Here is a 17,676-nt window from a genome sequence, read left to right as displayed (position 1 = left end):
GCAGACAGGGCCGGGCCGCTCAGCCCCGGTGGCGGCGGGCCCCACCGGAGGGACAGCCCGGCAGCCCGACACCGATGGCTCGCCCCGCCGCACCGGAGCCCGGCTCGGCGCCATGGTGAGCCCCATCCCCCGGGCCTCCCGCCGCCGCGGGGCTCTCCCGGTCCCATGCTCCCGCCGCCGGCTCGTCGGTATCGAGGAGACACCGGCGCTGCTGCTGCCCGGCCGGGGCTGCGGCGTGGACGCGGGCTGGGCGTGCGGGGCCGCGGTGTTTCCCCGCGGGGCTCCGTGCGGTCACGCGTGGCGGGTGACCGGCTGCCCCGTAAATGCGCGTTTGTCCCGTTTTTTTGGGGCAGGGAAATACTTGCTCTCCCCTCTTGCAGATGGAGCGCTGAGGCAGGGCGTGCTTTCAGGGGTCTGGGAAAGCCGGGAGCAGGACCCGGCTCTCCTGGAAGCCAAGGCAGGGTCTCAACAGCTTCGTCTCTCTCCAGTGAATCATTCCAGGATTGCGGAGAGACGGTCTGAGGCCGAATTCCGCCTTTTTTCCTTGGCCAGACAGTAACTTGTGTTCTTCAGTTTCACCCTTTGAGTTGCCTTTTGCTTTTGTTCCAGGCTTCATCTGTTTCTGCTGGAAAGCTCTTGTGTGCAAAGCTTGTAACCAGCCACTTACTAGTAGGAGTGGACAAAAAGCGTTATTAAATACGTACATCCTTGAAACGAGCTGAATAATGTTACGATGTAGGCCATCTTCCGCAGGAAACCTCCATCTTGCGCTCCTTGAGGCCTGTCATGTGCAGTCAGCTATTGAATTAAAAGCAGCAGGTTGTGGGAACTGTTTGGGCTGCACGTGGTTAATGCTTAATGATGATTATTCTGTGTGCTCAGGATAGGAGAATACCTCACAAGTCCGTATCTCCTTCCTTGTGTCTTAGCTGCAGAGTTACAGAATCTGTCTTAAACCCACAGAAGTGGTCCAATTTCATAGTGTGGGACCCTTTTAGTGCTGCTTTCATGTCTAAACTTGGTGTGATTAGGTAATGAACCGTGTCTCTCTTCATTTGTAATAACCTTTTTATTGCTCTACCTGAAATAATAGAAGGGGGAGGGAGAAGCGTAACAGTTGTCAAATATACAATCGTTTCTGCTAATGCTTTGCTTTTTTAGGTGGAATTACTTTTTCCTTTATGATGGTTCAAAGGTTAAGGAAGAAGGAGATCCTACAAGTGCCGGGATTTGTTATTTTTATCCTTCTCAGGTAACGTCTGCTTTTATTTTGCTGCCTGTAAAGGAGTGCCTGTCTTGTGAGTCAGTGCTGATAGTTCTGGCTCAGGAATGGTTGGGCTTCCAGGTGGAGCTTTGGATTAATTCTTATTTAGTATTCACAAAAGTTTTAAGGAAACTGATGCAACTAGAACCAGCTGGGGTGGTACTCCACCAGGCTCAGAGCACGGAAGTCCTTGGGCTTCTGCAGCTGGGCACGGTGGTGTTGCGGTCTGCTCCCTCACTGTGGGCTCTGGTCAGTGGAGTCATCCAGCAGAGTCTAGGTCTGTTCTAGTGATGTGAATAAATACACACGAGGGATGAAAGTTCCCCTAAATAAGCTCTCGGCCCTTGTGCTGCCTGAAAAAAAGCAGTCTAATTATTTTTTCCTCAGAAATTTTCCTGTGCTACTGCATTTGATTTATAATTGAATTAAACTTGTAATTAATTTTTATTTGTACCTGAATACAGTAGTGATTTTTTTTCCAAGTCCTTTCAAAAGGAAAAAAAAAAAAAACCCAGCATTTCTTCCCTGCCTTCCTCGACAGACTCTCCCCGACCAGCAGGAACTGCTGTGCGGACAGATTGCCGGAGTGGTGCACTGCATGACTGAGATTTCTGGAGCTCCTCCAAGTCTCGTTCGCCTGAGGAAGCTCAAGTTTGCAGTTGTAGTGGATGGAGACTATCTGTGGGTGAGTTCAAGAGATCTGGAGGCAGTCGCAGAGCGAAAACAGTGAGAGTCTGAACTACTGTATCAAACAAAGAGGGCTTTTTTTTTCTTTTCAGGGCATGGGCTGCACACAGATAGACCTGGGGAGAGCTAGGGTGGGAACTTGCAATGCACAACTTTTCATTGCAAGGTAACTGAAATTTTGTTTGCTGCAGCCTACAACCGTGTGTCGTGGCAGTCACTGCAGCTGTTCTGTGAAAAGCTTCACGTACCTCATTTGTGTGTCCACACCCAACGCGTTTTCTTAAGAAGTGCCTGGCACTGGCTGTAAAGCACTGAGCTCTGCATCGCTATGTGTATCCGTGGGTTACTGGCAATGACTGGAAACAGGATTCCGTGTGCTGCAGTTTATAATAAGGACTCAGTCTCCCTATTTGATAGTCTGATTGTTCTTTCCTTCTAACCCTCAGCATTCCCTGCTGCAGAGCTTTGTCAGTGTCGACAGACATTCAGTATATAAAGAGCAGCGTGCGGCAGAGTCGTGACAAAAATGCCCCAAACCATGCCCTGGAAACTGGGCTGAGACCAGTCAGACCAATTGGCAGTGCTGTTCAGGCTTGCTGGGCTCTCTCTGAGGCAGAAGACCTGATGTTTCTGTTTCTCTTGGCAACTCAAAAACTAAATGAAACATCTTCATTGCTGTAAATAACAAGTTAATTTGAATATTTTTAAGTACTTAGTTTCAGGAAAACGTTCTTAGCCATTAGAGCACCGAGCTAGGTCATCTAACGTGGGAAGGGAGTGTGTCTGAAATGCTGGATTTCTGATACCATTTATTTATCCTGTCTGTGCCAGGGCTCTTCTGTGGGTATTTTTGAATTTCCTTTTCATCTGACTTGTGAATCCGGGGGATGTTTGCCTGCCACAGAACTGCTTGTACGCCTTGGATGCTCATTTGAAAGCGATAAGAGTTGTTCTCACCTGCTGTGCCTGGGTGTTGTCAGTAAACATTCTTCATTCATGGCTTTCTGTATTAAAGGTTCTGGGCTGTGCTGTTGAGCTCCCTGATGTCAGCTGCAGACGGTTTCTGGAGCAGCTGATCAGCCTCTTCACCTTCTACAATGGACCTGTGCACCGTGCGTACATGGTAATTAAAGATCAGCAACCGTGATGTTTCTGCCTAGGAAGAGATCTTAAACACTTCCCATGTTGGCCGAGCTCTGCCCAGGCACGTAGGTGCTGGCATGTTCCCTTACGTTGTCTTCCTACTTGCAAGGGTCAGAGCAAGCTCACGTAGCAAAGAATCGGGACCTGGGAAAGCGTACAGGCCCATCCTCCTTACTGCACCGAGGTAGTGTGGGTGTCTACTAGAAGTCTCGTAGATGTTCAGTCTAAAGCAGTTTCCTCTCGATACCGTCTTCCTCCTTATCCTCACGAGGTTTGCAACTTATAGGTACTGTCCCGGATTGATTGCATCTAACCATCCTGAGTGCATTAAGGCCTGTGCAGTGACAGCCGTGTGGGTTTTTGTTGTCTGCAGGCATTTTCTCAGGAGGAACTGGGCAGGCAGTGGGACAGATACATTGAACATATCCAAAAAAACACGAGTGACCTCCACAAGATTTTCAATTCTCTCTGGAACCTGGACAAAACCAAGGTAAAAGCCTGTCCTCCTGCAGTGTCTGGCTCTAGAGCTGCCTTAGAGCCAATGGTTTTGTGTTAATTTGCTGCCTTGAGCATTCCCCAGGATTCTCTGGCCTAACTTCTTGTGGTTCTCCCTGTCTAGGTGGACCCCCTGCTTTTACTGAAAGCAGCTCTCATCTTGCAAACTTGCCAGCGGTCTCCCCATGTCTTGGCAGGCTGCATTCTCTACAAAGGCTTGTAAGTAACCAGGCTTTACCTAAAGGGTTAACCTGCACGTTAAATCTGCCCCTTCCTGGGGCTGTGATCCCGGAGTGCATCCAGGGAGCGGAGCAAGGGCACTAGCTGTATGCACAGGGCTGCTGTTTGTTGTTGGCAGGATCATTAATGCTTCAGGCAAGTTAATCCCTGTCTGCTGGTGGTATTTCAGAGAGGCTGAATGGTTATTTGTCTTTGTCAGTGGGAGAAATGGAAGCATGAAGAAATTCAAGGTTTGGGTTTTAGTAGTAATCTGCTGTCTCTATGATATTCAGCAGGACGTGAAGACTGAACGTCTTAGGCTTTTTAGGTGGAAGTCACCAAGAAAAAGAAAGATGTGTGAATATTATTCTTTCCCATTAGTGTTCTCTCTGCAGTCTTGCAAATACAGTGCACGTGTGTGTCTGTCTGTCTGTCTATGTATTTTTGACTGACTTGTTGGCCAGGACTGCTGTCTATACTGATAGAAAGTGCGCAGAAGAATGAGCCAGAATTTCCCATGAGAAATGCTGGCTTCTTTCAACCGCAGATTAATCATAGCTGAAGGTGCTGCAAATGTGGCACTGAAAAACATCAAGGAAAGCCTCAAAGGTGGCCTTGAAAGACAGGAGGTGGGGGATTCTGAGAATTTCTTGGCAATAACATTCAAGCACCTTTTTCCTCTGGCATAAACTGTTCCTGTAACACCTTTTACGAGCACTGGAAATTCGCCACAATGTGTGCATCTTTCCAGGTCTGACAGAGGCAGCCCAGGCATTTTTAAGGGAGTGATCTCATACATGCAAGCAGGACACTGAGCATGAGTCACTGCAGCACCTTAAAGCTGGCAGCATGTTGCAGTCGATGTGAACGTCTGACTTGAGAATGGAGTCTTGTCCTGCGCCTGCCCGTCACCAGCGTGTCTGTCTCGTATTGCTGGTCTGTCTGGTAGAGATTTTTTTTCACCAAATGTTATCAGAGTTCCCTGAACTCTGAATGTTACTACAGCACTGCAAAGGGCTTTGTACTTGAGTTAAACTTCCCCTTCTTTAGAGTCTTTTGAGAATCTCCAGGATGTGGATCTCAACAAGATGTTGAGAAATGGAAAGACCGAGGATACCGTTGGAAGCCGTGTCAAAGGGGCCTGTGCTGCAGTACTTTGAGTGCTAGTCTTTCTGAATCTTCTCCACTGCCCACAGCTCTTCATGGGGTGGCAGAAAGCCTGTATGGATTGGTCTGTCTTAAGTCTTGACTCAGCAAAACCAGATTTGTTGGCCAAAAGTAAATACGAGCAGGCGGTTTTCCTGAGTTTGAAGTGGAACTGACCCAAAGAAAAGAAGAGAGTCCTGAGGGTCGCTCAGCTTGTGTTCCTGTTGTGTGGGGTTGTGTTAGCTCCAGCCCGTGTCCGGGGCTGGCCCTTCAACCCTTGCGGAGTGTCTGGCAGGACCGGGAGAGGTGGGTGCGGTGGAACCCTAGAGACTCCCCCAGAGATCTCCCAGCTGTGAAATGGGAGATCTGCAGCACCGTCAGTTTTGCTCGGCGTACAAGTAACAGTCTGGTGTGAGCACTGCTGCTGGCCCTGCCTGTCCTGATGCGCTGAGTGATGGGAGTCTGTGGCTGAGCCTCAGGAAATGACGCTCTGCTCGTGGATGACTTTGTTTTGTCCTTTTAGGATTGTGAGCACCCAGCTGCCACCTCCTCTCACTGCCAAAGTTCTCCTCCAAGGCAGTGAGTCTGCAGGCCAGGTATGTTGCTAAACACGTTCCCTGCATGCAGATACCCGCTTGTAAGGATGCAGTCTGGGAGCTCTTGTCACATAGATCTTACGCGTGCCCTTACTGGGAAGGACAAATATTGATGCTGAAAGTTTTTATTAATTATGATTGAGTAAGGTTTCAAGACTTCTGCACTAGGAATTTGCTTTTTTTTTCAGTCTTTAAGTTACTGAATTCATGAGTTCTCATCTATGTGATGTTTTGGTTAGCTTTTTACCCAAGTTTAGGTATTTAGTGCTAAATATACAAAACAGATGTCTGAAAGTGACAAATAGGTCCATTTCTGTTGCCGTTAAAACCTGTCAAAAGTAATTATTTACGTGGTTCAAGATCTTCTACAAAAAGCCATCAAGATCCAGATATGAAGAAGGCCTCTGCTCTTACTCTGGTTGAGTGAACCAAGTTTTTGTGCCTTGAGCAGGCAGTAAGGGCAAATCGTGGTATTTGTCCTTGCTTTCAGGTGTATTTTGGTTCTTGGGAAGTCCCCTTGACTTTGAGGGCTACCTGAGGAACAAATCACTGCCCAGCATGGTAAACCAGTCACAGCATTTGCTGAAGGGGATGGTCTGGGGTCTGCTGTAGTCACAGGGAGGCTGAGGAGGCTGGAAGAGATGTCCTGGTGGCAAGTGTTGAGTCATGCCACCGAGCTGATTCTTGGCTTTTCTTTCAGAGTGAGCCTGGAGGTGAGGAGCAGCGGGAGCCTGGTGAGCATCCAGCTGCAGAGTCCTGGTTGCCAAGTGCACGGCAGCAGCATATGGGCAACCCTCTGGGGCTGCGTTCTCTGCAGTGAGAGCACGAGCTGCTTCTCTGGGATTCACATCAAAGCTCTTGCTGGATGCAGGAGTATATCCCTGAGGGTGTTGCTGCCGCTAGTCAGCATGTGCCAGTGGGTGTTGTGTAATCAGAACTAGTTCCTTCCTTTGGCTAAGCAAAGGACTTTGCTCTTTTGGGTTTAATTGTCAGTTCTGCAGATTCCCAACATGCCTGCTTTAATTCCAGTTACCCATGTGCCTACTTGGCCACTGACGGAGCCCTGAAAACAGATGGCTGATGCTTTCAGTCCAAACCTTCAGTCATCGTTTTTGAGCATCAGTTTATAGATATTCTGCCAGGACAGTTAGGAAAAAAAAAACGCTAAGGGAAAATTTAACTCTGTCAGGCTTTAAGTGTGTGAGGAGGAGGGGAAAATGCTGCCTAGTCAGACGTGATCAGTTTGTGGTGACCCAGGATACAGGATGATAGCATGCCTTCTCCTCCTGCAGAAGCCTTTGGGCTGATGGAGTCTGGCTTCTGTTCTTTATGCTGGAGCATGTTAATTTACTCCTCAAACCTCCATTGCTCTTGCAGATTCTCCATTGCCGCAGGGTGTCCGTATCATCCCCGTATTCCTAACAGAAGATGAAGTCTCAGCGCTCCGAGACTTTCCAGTGGAGTGGATGACTAGGTAGGAAATCAGTCTGACACAGAGAGAGGCTTTTGCAGCAAGGGAGCTAACACGGGGCGCTGTGTCCTCGCTCGCTGTTGTTACTGTTTTCTCTGATACTAACTCAAACTCTGTCATCTGGGTGTTAAAGCTGCCTGAGGTCTTTCGGGCTGGACAGAATTTGTGGTGTCCATATCTCTGTTGTGAAGCAGCCTCAAGCAGAACTGTTTCCCAAGACGAACTGCGATGTTCTGTTGTTTCTCAGCTCACAGTACTGCCTTTGTGCTTTGTAAGTAAGGGACTGACGTTCCCAGGAGTCTGCGGTGTAAGAGGCCCGTGCTTTTCACCTGTAGCCCATCCTTTTCTAAGGTAGATGCTCTTTGTAGCAGAGAATAGATCAGCTATTGAACACTACCAGGAGGTGATAGTATTATTAGGTATGTAATAACTCCAAACAGATCCTACTCAGTAGTTTAATCAATTTGTCATCTCCCGCTAGGTCATCCGTGTCCCCAGCCAGCCCTAGAGGAGAGAAGGATGCTCTCTGCTCCCAGGCAGTTTCAGAATCAACAGGAGACCTGAATAATATCTCTGTGCAGGAGTCCCCTGAGCAAGCTTCAAGCACAGCTGCACCAGAAGATGCTGTGCAATCAGGCAGCCTTGCAAACACAGGTCCTTTGAAGGGCTTCCCTGAAATGGAAGCCAGTGCAAAGAATTCTCCAACTACAGAACTGAGCAGCCCAGAGAGCAAAAGCTCAGAGCTCACTAGAAAAGCATCCTTCCCGTCAGAGAGAGACACGAAGCAACTGCCAAGCCCTTCCACACTCCATGCTGCTGAATATGCTCAAACTACGGGTCTGTATCTGGAAGGCTTTTCCTTTCCAAACCCTTACGCCTGGGAGCAGGAGAGTCAGAGCATGGGGAAATCCCTTGTGGACTCTGATGTTGAGCAACGCAGTTTCCAAAGTTGTGCAGCCAGTGGCAGTCCAGCTCTTTGCTCTCCTGCCCAAGAGCTGAGCAGAAGGAAGGCAAGTGAACAAGATCAGCAAGGGACTCTGAGCCAAAATAGTATCTTTGGAGAAAGCAGCGGTGCGGCTGGTGGCAACGTGCAGGGTTTGGATTGTCCAGCCACTGCTGTACGATCAGAGCCCCAAAGCAGGAGCCAGTTGCCAGCTGTAGAGGTTCAGGAGAGTCTGCCCGGTGACCCAGCAGAGAGCCCGCACTGTCCCAGGAGCAGGGAGAGTGGCTGGCTGCCTCAGGTGGACGGTCTGGGAGCCCAGGCTGCTGTGGAGTCAGGCAGACAGTGCAAACCAGTTAAGATGAGCCTGTATGTTCACTGCATTAAGGGGCTTGTGCTCTCCTTGCTGGCTGAAGATCACCTCCGAGAGGACCAGAGCTCCGTTGCAGATGTGGTAAGTGGGAAAGCTCTTCCACACCTGCAGATACGCTCACTGCTGCTTGTCTGGTGGTGGTGGGGACAGGGGTTACAACTGAAGAGCGAGTGTTGGATCTCTGTTCCCATCTCTTTCCTCACCTGCTCTGTGTTGTGCGAGGCAAAGCTGTTTGGCTTAGGGTTCGTCACCACAACCAAAGCTACGTGGGAGGTTGTTCGCGAACATCAGGCAGCGAGCCTGAGAGGTGAGAGTGTTGTCTCACAGGCGATTCCTGTTGCCTGTTGTTGTCTGTCAGTGGCAGCGCCGGAGCAGAATGTGTAGGTGTGACCGTCAGACAGCCCCACGGGCTGCCAACGGCCTGTGCCGGATTTGGGATTTGTTGGGAAACCCCGTCAGTTTTGTAGTGCTTTTTGGAAAGCAAGGTTTGTTCTCTGTTTAACCTCCACTTTGCATGTCACAGCTTCTCACTCTGGAAGCACCAGAGAGACGTGTCTGGCAGCAAGTCCCCGAAGCGTTTCCTTTCTACGTGAAAGTCTGGCTGCCTGCGTCCCCAGCCTGCTCTCCCTGGCGCTGCTCCCCGGGGGCCGGAGCGAAGGGTGCCATTTGGGCACTGCAAATAGGTGCTGTACCAAAGCAATCCCAAATTACTCTGCTGTGGGATTTGCTTTGGCGCACCGGCTTCCCTGCCAAGCGGCGCGGTGCAGCTAATGGGGCTGCGGGGGAAGGACGTGCCGGCCGCCGGCGTTTCCCGGTGAAGCATTAGCTTGCAGAGCTGCTGCCTGGCCTCTGCTTCCCTACCAGGGAGCTGAGTCAAAGCTGCAGAGGCCTGTTTGATATGCCAGTTGCCATAGGAACAACCTAATTTCTTTAACCGTCAGACTGGAAGGTGGAGGGAAGCTCAGGCTAACGCTGGCTTCCAGCATTAGCAGAGCCTCAAGGTTACTCCTTTTGCTTCCGAGCTCTGGGACTCGGAGGCTGTGGCTGTGACCCCCCCCCCGTAAGCAGGGGCATGCCACCTCTGCACAGCACGTGAGGATTAGCGTGCCCAGAACGGGATTGCTGCAAAATCGGCAGAGGCCAGGAGGTGCAGCCTTGCCCTTTCGCACCAGACATGGCACATTGCTCTGTCCCCTTTCTGCTCGTTTCAGACAGGCAGCTGCACAACAGCTCCTGCTCTACCATGTCTTCTCCGGTTGCGGGGAGAGAGGGGGATGCAGGCAGGCAGGAACTGACGCTCTGGAGAGCTGAAGGTCATCCTCATTGCGCAGGTACCCTCAGCCTCTCTGGGTTTCCTCCGGTTGCAGCTCTGGTCTGGCCAGCTGGCAGTGCAGCTCTGCTGTGCTCAGAGGCAGTGTGGTTCCTGGTAGCCCATGTGGCACCCGTGGCTGGAAACCAGCCTCTGCTCTGCTTCACGTCTGACCTGCCATGAGAAGGAGCATCTGAAGGATGTAGCTGGCACATGAAATGCCTTGTTGCGGGGGTTAGCTCTGCTAGGGACACGTCGCATGTCCTCCTCCCATCAAATGCCTGGGCAAGGCCAGCAGTGGGCTCAGCCTGGCTCAATCTGTCATTCAGTTCATTAAGTCTCAAGATCAACTGCCTGACACTGGTGCAGCGCGTTTCAGTCTGTATATGTATTGCCCCGGGGTGGACAAAGTCCTGTTCCGTTCAGGTTCCTCTTTTCCCAAACATGCTGCTTCCATCTCACATGCTCTTGCTGTGGGTCTCAGCAAAACTGTACTTTCACACAGCTTGGATTTTGACTGTGATTGGGTTCTTCTGACTGCACCCTTCCTCTGGGTGCAGGTGTTTGTTATCTCTTAGGAGAGATGCACCGCGGGTCCCGTCATCCCAGGAGGAAGAGTATTGTTCGAGGAGGTAGAGCTGGGCTCTGCTGCTGGCGTCATGGTGGATTTGAGGCGTAACCTCAGCCTGTCTGTTCCTTTGTTTATCTGTAGATTAAAAATGACCCTCAGCTCTCAGGGATGTCAAAGCTTAGTTATAATTAATGTTTGTCGAATGCTTTGAGGCCCCTGAATGACACCAAAGAAGGGTAAAATATGCTACTTGTGCAGCTGAGAACGGCAGGCAGCACCGATCATCCCTCTGGGAGGGCGGTTTCCATTACAGGCTTTCCCTGCAGAGCGGGGCGCTTTGGAGGCTTTCAGGCTCGCTTCCTGCCTGTCCTTAGGTCTTATCCCTTCATTTCACTGCACAGAAAAGAAAATCTGTTCCGTGACCAGGGGGGTGAAGGGTAGGCCAGGCGCTGCCGTCCTGCTGAATGGAGGCTTGATCCTCTCCATGGCGGAGGAAAGCACACGGGCAGGCTGGAGGATTATGGAGTTAATCTTCCCAGCACTGCCGGAGGGCCCCTCAGCCCTGCCTGAGCCCTGCCTGCTGCCTGGGAGCCTCAGCACGGCCAGGGCAGCCGGGCTACTGAAAGTCCAGTCAGGAAAGCAGCTTGGCTTTCATGTTAGTATGTTGTTCTGCTAATCCATTGCTCCGTGCCGGGCCTGTTGTTACCCCACAAGTGAGGCTGTTTCCTTGGCTTTTCTTTTTTTCCTTCTGGTGATAGCCCAGTGCCTGCAGCTGGTCAGAAGCTCCGAGCAGAGGCCTGGGTGCCCGTTAGAATATTTACTTGTGTGTTGAGAGGGTGCTGCGGGAAACACTGCAGGCAATTAAATCCAGCCCAAGCGTGTAAAGCTGCATGCTGTGCTTTACTGTCTGTCTGGTGTAATAAGGGCTGGTAAGCAAAGGAATATTCCTTGCTGCAGCTGAAAGTCATGGCCAGGATGTGGAAATGAGCCTTGGAGAGTAATGTTTGATGGTAAATTAATGGAGCCTTGCATTTTCCTGTAATTAATAGCATCAGGTGGTTTAATGGCTTATTTTCAGGTTGGAGTGCCCTTTTCTGAGTCCCCATCTCACTGATGTGTAAGCTGTGAGACTCATCTGCTTTCCTCTGTGCCCAAGTTTCCCAGCCATTCCTGGTGGGAGCCTGGGCAGCAGCAGCAGAGCGTGGAAGGGTCCAGTCCCTCTGTCATCGGCATCGGTCACCCGAGCTCCCCCCGGTACCTCCTTGGAAGTCTAGGCGAAGCAGGGCTTCTACTCTAACACTTGCCTTTTTTTGCCCTGTCTGCAGTACCACAGCAGTCTGGCTTCTCTGAACGGCCTCGAGGTTCATCTGAGGGAGACTCTGCCCAAAGACTCCTCATCCTCCGCCAAGGCAACCTACAGCTTCACTCACTATGACTGTGTTCAGAACGTACTCACGGGTAAGCCTTCGTCTTCTGGAACAGCAGCTGCTTCGGAGGAAGGAATAAGGAGGAGAACAGGGTTTATGGTAACCTTTTCTCGTGCTTCAGACCACTTCTCAGAAACATTGCTTGCTATAACTCTTACAAAATAGCCTGGTTATAAGGCCCTATTGAGGAAGCTTTGTCTTTTGTGAGTTTATAATCTGCTGAAGGCTTGTTGATCGCTTTGTTTGGATGGGAGCCAGAGGCCGCTGGGAGATGGAGCAGCTGCCACTGGTGCTTTGCTCGGAATGGTGCTGCTTGGGGTTCTGCTAAGGGCTAAGTCTGAGGACAGGACTCGACATCCTCTTCAAACCCACCCTCCGTCCCCCCAACTGCATTCGTCCCTGGTGTGATGCCTTTTGTCCCACTGTGCAACAGAGTGTTTGTCAGTCGTTTCTGGCTACGAGAAGCAGGAACTGGGAACAGGTAGGAGCCAGCAGTTCGGAGACTGCTGCCCTGGATTGATGGGTGGACCATTGACATGCAGAAAGCCCTGTGCACGTATTGCTCCAGTTCATTCTAATGTTTCCCTTTTTCTGGCAGCCTCACAGGCTGTGTCTCACCTCTCTCTGGCTTAGAAGTGCTTTAGGGAAAGAGAGAAACCCCAGTGATTCTCGGTAACCCAGGTCTCGGGCCTTTTTGTCACCCCTCTGATGTGTGGGGTGGAAAGGTACACGAGGCTTTTTGTTTGTGCGTGGCTGAGCACGGTGCAAGCCACTGACTAATTTCATTGAGGTCACGCTGGGGCTTAGGGTGTCACCCAGCCGCTCTCCTGTAGATATCCAGGGTCCGTGGGAGAGGTCCGCAGCCTTTTCCTGCTCAGTAAATGGGGGCACGTTCCTCTGCAGAGTGGGCTTTTAACACCCCCCCCTTACTCCTGTTCTGCAGCCAACCTGCCCCATACGCCTGGCCCTCTGGATCGGCACTTCCTGAGAGCTGCTACGCTCATCCACTCCGACTTCAACCAGCTCCCGACCGCTTCGGAAATGATAATTAGGTAAGGTGTGCTTATAATTCCCTCCTTTTCCAGGCACAGGAGTGCTGTGTGGTGCACAGGATAGGCAGAAGGGGGGAACCCCTTTTCTAAGGCTGGCTGAGGTTTGGCACGTGTTGTAATCACACCGGTGTCTCTTGCCAAGGGTCAGTCATGTCGCCGTATTCCCTGAAGTTTGCTCTTTAGATGTGGGCTACTTAATATTCTGCCTGCAGTGTGATCTGGGTGTTGAGAGGCTAGGATGGCACCAAGGCGAGTGAACTGAAGGCAGAGCTGAGTTGTGCCACTGGTTTGGATTAAGATGTAATGCTAGAATATTGCCAGTTCCTGGCACCATAAGGTTCTAAGATGCAGTTTTAAATATAGCTGTTCCTAATAAATTTGTGTCTCGGCTAGGAGCCAAAGGCGCCCAGAATTGGCAACCTAGATTTTGTTTTCTTGCACGGCTTGTCGGGTTGGAAACACACTGTAATGTGCGTGGCAAACTCAATTGTAATGCGCCAAGCAAGATGGTCTTATCGCAGCCAGAGCCCTTCCCCGCAGCCGTGGCTAAAGCTGATCTTGTGCTACAGCACTCCCCGTTCCTGTAGCTGATCTCGGGGAGGATGGTGACGTTGTGAGTGCACAGAGATTCTGCTTGCCTGGCCGTGCTTGTTTGTCCAAAACATGATGAAATAAAGATGCTTCTGGGAATTACACTGTTTCACTTCCCTGACACAGCTTGCCAAGGGAATGTGAATCATACGCTTCAATGCTGGAGAACTCCTTGTTTAGCATTAGTTTGACTGACTCCTTAAATCCTATACCGGCTAAGCTGGCGTATTCTGTGTTGCCCCAAAAAAAGCAACTCCATGTGTGAATCAGACTGAGTAACAAGATGACTTAAACTGCTTTATTTTATGGAGAGTTGTCACAGAAGGGTGTCAGCAAACATATCAGTTGCTGCTTTCCTCCGTCAAGGAGGAATACAGAGTCCTTTGCTTTGCTCCCTGCCAGCCCTCTTGCAGGTAAATACTGAGTGGTGGGTTTCAATCAACGACTTGAGCTTTCGTGGTTACAGTATCTGACTATTGTCTGAGCTTCATCACACGTGTGACTAAACAACCTCCTATGGTTCCTGCTGCCAGGGTGCTGTGCTGGGATTTGCTTACGGACAGCAGCAGTGAGACAGGTTCCTCCAGGAAAGAAGGGGTGTTAAACATGAGGGGTGTTTAACTACCGGCTCTTGATGTACTGGGCTGGTCTGCCTGCAAGGGAAGTTCTCAGAGGATGGCCACATGCGTGGGTGTTAATGCTGCTGAGTAGGTCCCAGAGGATGAGACATATGACACTTTCTCTTTTAGGATGCCAGGACCCTTGAGAAGGAAGGTCTGGTGCCCTGCGGCCTTCTGGCAATGCATCTCAGGGTTTTGGTGCCCACTTTAGCTCTGTGTTCCTTTGCTCTGCTGAGAGACACCTAAAAGTCCCTCTCCAATAGCTGGGAGTCCAGTGCCGCAAGCATCCCAATGCCCAGCATGGTGAGTTGAAGTGGATCTTGCACAAAGCTGTAAATCCTGACCGCTGCCTTCTCTCCTGCCCTGCTAGGAACGCCTCCACGGCCGTGTACGCCTGCCGGAATCCCGTCCAGGAAACCTACTTCCAGCAGCTGGGTGCTCCGCTCCGCAACTCGGGTGTTCCCAACCCTCACGACAGCGCATTCAGCTTGCCGAGCAAGGCCAAGCAAAAGCTGCTGAAGCATGGAGTGAACCTGCTTTGAACTGATGCACTGAGGCAACGTGTCTCGGCCCGTGCTGCAAGTTAGTTCATCTCCAATAAGTAAAATCTCAAAGCCATTTGTTCTGTAGGCGGCACGAGGCTCTGTGCTACGTCTGTGGGGTCTCCAGCCCTGAGGAAGGGGCACCCTTACTGCCCTGTTCCTGCAGCACATTTTGTGCTAGCGCAGAGTGTTGTTGACATTAGCACTTACCAAAGACTGAAGATAGAAAATAGCTGCGTTGGGGTGCTTGGTTTACATTGACTCTAGAACTATTCGTGGTGTTCTGCCACCACAGGCAGAGACTCCTGGAGTGCCTTGACCTGAAGTAAAACCTCTTCTTGCTCTAAGCTACACAGACACCAGGCTACTGGGCAGTCCTGGCTTTCAGAGATGTCAGTCAGACACCGCATCTGCCTGGAGTTCTGTGCCCACACTTGCCCTGGTCAGACTTGGGCTTTATTTATATCTCTTAATCTATAGAAATGATCCCCTGCCACGATGTAACGCCTTACCTTGATTAACAGCGCCTGCATGTTCTCAGACTGACTGGAATAGAACAAGTGCTGCAAAACTCATAATCCTCCTACAGGTGCTGTCAGGAGGCTTTTATACTGCAGCTGAATCTGGGAGACCCTTGTCCCTCCACGCCTGCCTGGTCGGTGATTGTGCAGCACAGCGCTGCCTTCCCCACTGCCCACTGACGCAGCCATAACCTGCTGGCCTCTCGCAGGGGCCGCGGTGATGGTGATGATGGTATGAATGCACGACACCTCCTGCCTGCTCCTCGTCTGCCTGCTTCCTCCCCTCCCTCCTTGTTTCACCTCCTTGCTCTTGCTGCTCAATTTGTCTACGCTCTGTTGACAGAAAAGGCAAGTGGGAGCCCCTTAAGCTAACGGGACCGAAGAGACCTGGTAGCCCCTCGGCAGCTGTTCTCTTTCTGCTCGGGCAGACGGCGTGTCCCCGGTCAGCGGCGGGCTGGGGGGATTGCTGGTGACGGCTCCTTAAACCCGAGTGATGGATACCTGCGTCTGACTGTGCTCCGCGTTTCAAAGCCTGCTGCTGTTACATGCACACACCTCACTGTGACTGTGAAAATAAAAGAGAGTCTCCAAGACTCATCCAAGCACTATGTGTCAGCGGCCAGAGTCCCACTTACTGCTTGGTCGTCGTGTTTGTGATTCCTGGTGTGAGGGTTTGGGGTTGGGTGACCCGTTAGCTCCCTGCCCAGGGCGAGTTCCTGCACTGGTGGGGTTGCTTCCATCACTCCTGCAAAGTGGCTACTTGTCAGGGTCTTAGAAGACTGGTAAAGGTAGATGCGTTACTGGCTTCACTGTGAAATGGTGAGCAGGCTTGTGTCAGTGTTAGCAGGGCACCCCCAGGAGCTGGACACGGTCAAGTCACCATCGTCACCGCTGCTTGTTCCACTCTGACGACAGACGGTTCCCAAGGAAGCTCTGCTGTCGCAGGGCTCCTCTGCAGCCCTTGGCTGGGAAATTCAGTGGACTCCGGAGGAAGAGCCACTGCTTGCTCAGGGGGTGGCTGGGCACGGATTGCCATCTGGCTTCCAGCTCTGGCAGCTGAGGAGGTGTTTCAGCGGCAGGAGAGCCGTGTGGCGCTGGTCCCTGCTGCTGCTGTCCTCGCGGGGACTGTAGCACTGAAACTGCTCTGCACTGAAGTACTGTCAGCCGGCTAACGGCAGTGTAGATGTGAAACCTCATTGGAAAGCCTGAGCTACAGCCATCCAGCAGACCTCCTGCCTTGGTTGATACCCACGCGGAAGGGGGCACAGAGTAAGGCGCTGCTTCCCCGAGTTACGGACAAGCTGCTCTGGTTCTGGAGTGCAGCGCAGAGAGGCACCGTGTAGGTGAGGGATGAGGTGGTGGGAGAAAGCAGGAGGAAAGACGGTTGTGTGCTCCAGCCCTCTTGCGATGCTCTGGGCTCCTCTGGCGTGCTGAGCCAAGAGGGTCCCTCTGTTAGATGCTGTTCTGTCTGTCTCCTCTCTGCACAGGCGGCAGCCCTGATCCAGGTTTCCTCTGCGATGCTCAGGAGGCGAGGAAGCCTCGGACTGCCAGAAGGAGCAGCGAGACAGCAGGCAGGGCTGCGAGGCAGCTCCAGACTGCTCTGCTCCCCGAGGAAGATCCTGCTGTCTCCTAGCTGGGTGTTTTGGGAAGTGGTTGTGTGCTCTATCAGGAAACACGAAGAAGTTGAAGGAAAAGCCTGAGAGGGACAGGAGGGAGTTTTGGCACAGCAGCAAAGCACAAAATAGATGCTTTTGCCTGCTGTCATTGGGAATCTTCCGCTACAATCTGCTGTGCCGTCTGTCTGCAGTGGAACAGCTGGGGCGGCTTCATTCCCTTTTGCTTCTTGAACTGCATCTGGCCACCAAGACCTATTTGTGTCCTTTGATCGTTAAGAGGAAAGTTGTCTTCGGGTAGTACAGCAAAGAGCTCCAGGCCCTTGACTTAATGGTTGTGTTGTAGAGAGGATATTTAAAAATTGGTCGTTTCAAGTAGGACAAGATGAGGAGCAGCTGCTGCACTGGCTGTGTCCTGGCTGAGCGTGTGAGAGCGCTGCTAACCAGGGCCAGGGCCCTTGCGTGGAGCCATTTCTTGCGTTGCCAAGCTGGCTCTGCGCTCAGGGTGATGTCGGGCACTGGCTTTCGGGCCGTTGGGCAGGAATTGAGTGGCAGCGCAGCACCCTCGGCCCGAGAGCTGCTCCTGGTGAAGCTGCCTGCTGCCTTTGATGCGTCAGTGCAGGCAGCTGGAAGCGTTTTCAGAAATGGTTTGTTTGAAGGCTCTCCAGCAGGCTGGTGGCCCTGCTGCGGAGCCTGGAGAGCTGAGCTGGGGGGCAGGCAGGGCTGCGGGTGTTTCTGTTGCTGACTGGTGAGGGTCTGTGCTGCCCTGGGTGCAGGCAGCGCTGCTGTGACCTGCGGGCTGTGCACGCTGCCTGGCTCTGCAGTGCCTGCACTGGAGGGGCATGGTAGATGCAGGGAGATCCAAAGCAGATATTCCCTGTGCTCCTTGGCAGCGTGGGCTGCGGGTGAAATCGGGGCCAGGGAGGCTGTATCTGGGGAGGACAGAAGTGCCATGGGGCTGGGTATTTTAAAGCGTTACCCTCGCTCACCGTATCGCCCACAAACTCAGCCTGGGCCCATCCCCTCCAGCTTTTCCAGCGCGTTTCTCCCCACCAGCAGCCGGCTGAGCTGCCGGGACCAGCTGGGGTGAGCAGGA

At 51.9% G+C, this 17,676-nt stretch overlaps 1 protein-coding gene across 2 annotated transcripts; it reads left to right on the top strand.

Annotated features, from left to right (window-relative positions):
* The first annotated feature begins 41 nt into the window (after positions 1-41).
* On the top strand, positions 42-15,625 carry HPS4 (HPS4 biogenesis of lysosomal organelles complex 3 subunit 2). Of its 2 annotated transcripts, XM_050906810.1 has the most exons (14): positions 42-115; positions 1,162-1,252; positions 1,806-1,949; positions 2,967-3,074; positions 3,468-3,584; positions 3,714-3,808; positions 5,478-5,550; positions 6,251-6,284; positions 6,928-7,024; positions 7,503-8,415; positions 11,540-11,672; positions 12,585-12,693; positions 14,275-14,486; positions 15,036-15,625. In XM_050906810.1, exons 1-13 carry the CDS (start codon positions 75-77, stop codon positions 14,444-14,446), a joined length of 2,127 nt encoding a protein of 708 aa, XP_050762767.1. In that variant the 5' UTR covers positions 42-74; the 3' UTR covers positions 14,447-14,486; positions 15,036-15,625. The 2 variants fall into 2 exon arrangements, with proteins under 2 accessions (XP_050762767.1, XP_050762766.1); XM_050906809.1 differs by having other exon boundaries at positions 14,275-15,625.
* The last annotated feature ends 2,051 nt before the right edge of the window (positions 15,626-17,676 follow it).

This window comes from Gymnogyps californianus, chromosome 16 (assembly GCF_018139145.2).
Source record: "Gymnogyps californianus isolate 813 chromosome 16, ASM1813914v2, whole genome shotgun sequence".
In the NCBI taxonomy this organism is placed as follows: Eukaryota; Metazoa; Chordata; class Aves; order Accipitriformes; family Cathartidae; genus Gymnogyps; species Gymnogyps californianus.
Note: the sequence above shows the minus strand (reverse complement) of the source record. Positions and strands in the feature narration are given on the sequence as shown.